The 3,082-nt window shown below is 38.3% G+C and overlaps 1 protein-coding gene across 2 annotated transcripts in view; it reads right to left on the reverse strand.

Annotated features, from left to right (window-relative positions):
• Positions 1–3,082, reverse strand: part of Iqgap2 (IQ motif containing GTPase activating protein 2) — a 275,140-nt gene that overhangs the window by 99,482 nt on the left and 172,576 nt on the right. For both annotated transcript variants that reach the window (XM_031360159.1, XM_031360160.1), the window contains exon 12: positions 1,642–1,766. In XM_031360159.1, coding sequence (XP_031216019.1) covers positions 1,642–1,766 — 125 coding nt within the window. The remainder of the gene's footprint in view (positions 1–1,641; positions 1,767–3,082) is intronic.

The raw sequence follows: 3,082 nt of genomic DNA on the forward strand, positions 1-3,082 counted from the left end.
CCACCCTCCAAGCAGAACCATTGTTCATTGAAACAGTTGGTGAATGATTTTATGGATAGACCATCTTATTACATACACCATTTCTTAAATGAATGAAACCTGTTCTCTGTGGGCTGAGAATAAAGTCACTCACTCAAAGTCAAATCGCTTTGACCATAGCAGGAAGTCTGTATCCAAAAATAGTGCCTACAATTCATTCCTTGGTGCAGCAGAACTATCAACTCTCAGCTTAGCTCTAATGGAGGTAAAATCCTTTGGTGATGTGAGGATCATTGAAGTACAGCCTTATTACAATGAAATCCAATGTCTAAAAATTGTTCTTATTTTTGGGCTTGTACCACAGTAAGAGCCAAGATTTTAAACTCTACTAAATACAAAACAAACAAAAAGACTTTATAAACTTATGTTCATTTAAGAAAATACTAGTAGTGATGTATTATTTTGAAATATACAGTTAATATGTTTGTAGTTATTTAAAATTTATATTGAGAAAAATGTATTTTCACTTGCTGTAGAAGAGCATCTATATAAGACTGTTAAATAAATTGATTGTTTTATATCAAATAACTTTTATAGTACTTATTTTTGTTATAATATTTTATAAAATTTAAGGAATATGACAAAGATATTGTAGGTATTGAAGGGGGGTCTCTGGGAGGAGTTGGGGTACAAAAGGGAAACAAGAATGTGATTTAATTCTATTTACTTAAAATATGTTTTTAAATGTTAACAAATTCAGATAAATTGAAATAAAAAATAAAAATAAAATAAAATAAAAATAAAAAAGAAATGAAGGAAGGAAGAGGGTAAAGGTGGGGGGCAGAGAAGAAGGAAGGAAGCCTGTGCTATTAGGGAGGTCAGTGATTTGACTGGTTCTCATTCATGGCTGCTAACAAGTCCACAAGCCAGCTTGCTTTTCTGACAGAAAATGACAACCTGAGCCCTGAACTCGCTCATTTAAGCTGCAGACATACAGTACCTACAAGTCATCCAGCTTTCTGTTCTTTTACTGTTTGTGTAAGCCACAGGTAGAGAAGGAGGAGGCAAGCTGATGTCAGGCTACACGTTCCTGGAACTTTTCCATCCCATGCCTGTTCAACAAATTATCATGGTATTTGACCATATGCTTAGATATATTCCAAATGTTCATTCCTAGGGTTGGAAAGTATGTCAAAGTCCAGGAAAAACGTGCAAATGAAAGACAAACCAGAAAGACAAGGTCTTCTTTAAAATGTGACTATGGAGGTGCTTTTAGGTTAAAAAAGTAGGAGTTCGACTTAGTTTTCTATCTTTCATGTATTTTGGTTTATGCTTTGCACAAAAGTATTATAATAATTAAGAGTTAATTGGAGCTGGGCGATGGTGGTGCACACCTTTGATCCTAGCACTTAGGAGGCAGAGGCAGGTGGATTTCTGAGTTTGAGGCCAGCCTGGTCTACAGAGTGAGTTCCAGGACAGCCAGGGCTATACAGAGAAACCCTGTCTCAAAAAAACCAAAAACCAAAAACCAAAACCAAAACCAAAACAAAACAAGAAAAAGTTAATTGGCTGCTCCCAAGAGCAAACTCTTAGAACTCTTATCCAGAGAATACGAAGCCCACACAGGTTGTTCTTTACAGAAGGAAAATGTTCCATACTTACGGTCATTTTCTTCTTGAATCTGGTTATTAATCATATCGATACAATTCTGAATTTCATTCCAGCTTAAGGTATCTTGCCCTTGGGATAATGCTTCTTGTTTAACAGAGAGTAGTGCATCTGCATAACTGGAGAGAACAGTAAAGCCTCAGGTCAGACTTCTCCCACTCCTCCTCCTCCTCACGTCCTGCCTCTCAAGTTTTACCCAGGGGTCAAGCTGAGATGTTGCAACCAGCCTGGCAGAAGTGAAGATCTTTCTGAAGAGACACTTCGTGTTTCTAAAGAGACACTTTGTGTCTCTCAGTCTATTAGAATGTTCAAATGACGGAACCCAAAGAAGAGAGAATTCATTCTGGGAGAAGGAAAGTGTAGCAGCAGCCAGAAGGGGAACTTATCTCCTGGAAAGAGACTACACACAGTTCTAACAATTTGTCCAACTCCCTTATAGGATGGGACTCAAGCCAGACAGTGGTGGGTCACTGGTGGGTGGAACCACTCCTTTCTTTTCTGAAACTGCTTACATGTGCATTTATATACCTGGCTCTCTATTTAAACTTTGATCTCACTTCAAGACCCCTGAGATGGATGAGGGGCTTTTCTGAATCTCTTTGTGGCCACAGTGAGTAAGTCTTCTTTTCTGTTCTCCACTTTTAACTTGGATCTTTTTATTGACTTATTGAGGACAGGTTGTCAGGCCTGACTTGGGACACAGGTTGTGAGTTCCCCATTGTTTAATAACAACATCCTGAGGTTAGACAAAGAGTAGACAAGCGGGTAAAATTGTCTTGTACAGATCTATCCACACATATTAGACTGACTTTTATAGTGTAGATACTTTTATTTTTTCAAATGTATTTTATTTTAAAATTATGTATATGCATGGGTCTCAGTGTCCATGGAGGCCACAGGCATTGGATTGCCCTGGAATCAGAGATAGGAAGTTGTGAGCTGCTTAATGTGGGTGCTGAGAACTGAATTGGGTCCTCTACGAGAACAGTATGCAGTCTTAACACTAAGCAACTTTCCAACTCCACTGTCGAAACACGGTCCAAGAGTAAAGTTGTGTGAGAATTCTTAGTGTTTGTGAGAAAACTCTTAAGAGACCAAGACAACAGTTTTGTGACCTCAGTTTCTTCAAACAACAAAAATTGCTCCTTCCAGGCATGGTAGATAAGAGTTTACTTTAGATCACTAATTACAACTGGATATTATTATTTGTTTACATGCCTCCACGGAGAAACATGTTTTGACACATGCAGATTGTCCTTGTGATTGTATATGCTCACAATCACGAGACCTTTACTCAGGCAATCTCTTTTAACTCTCAGGGTATAAACTGGATGATGCTCTGAATAAAGTTGACTACTGCAGGAGACTCTAGTCTGCCTCAGGTCCTGCCACCTCTAGAGCAGCAAACACCCCATGACTAGTGTTTTTTATTCAA

This window comes from Mastomys coucha, unplaced genomic scaffold (genome assembly GCF_008632895.1).
Source record: "Mastomys coucha isolate ucsf_1 unplaced genomic scaffold, UCSF_Mcou_1 pScaffold8, whole genome shotgun sequence".
NCBI lineage: Eukaryota > Metazoa > Chordata > Mammalia > Rodentia > Muridae > Mastomys > Mastomys coucha.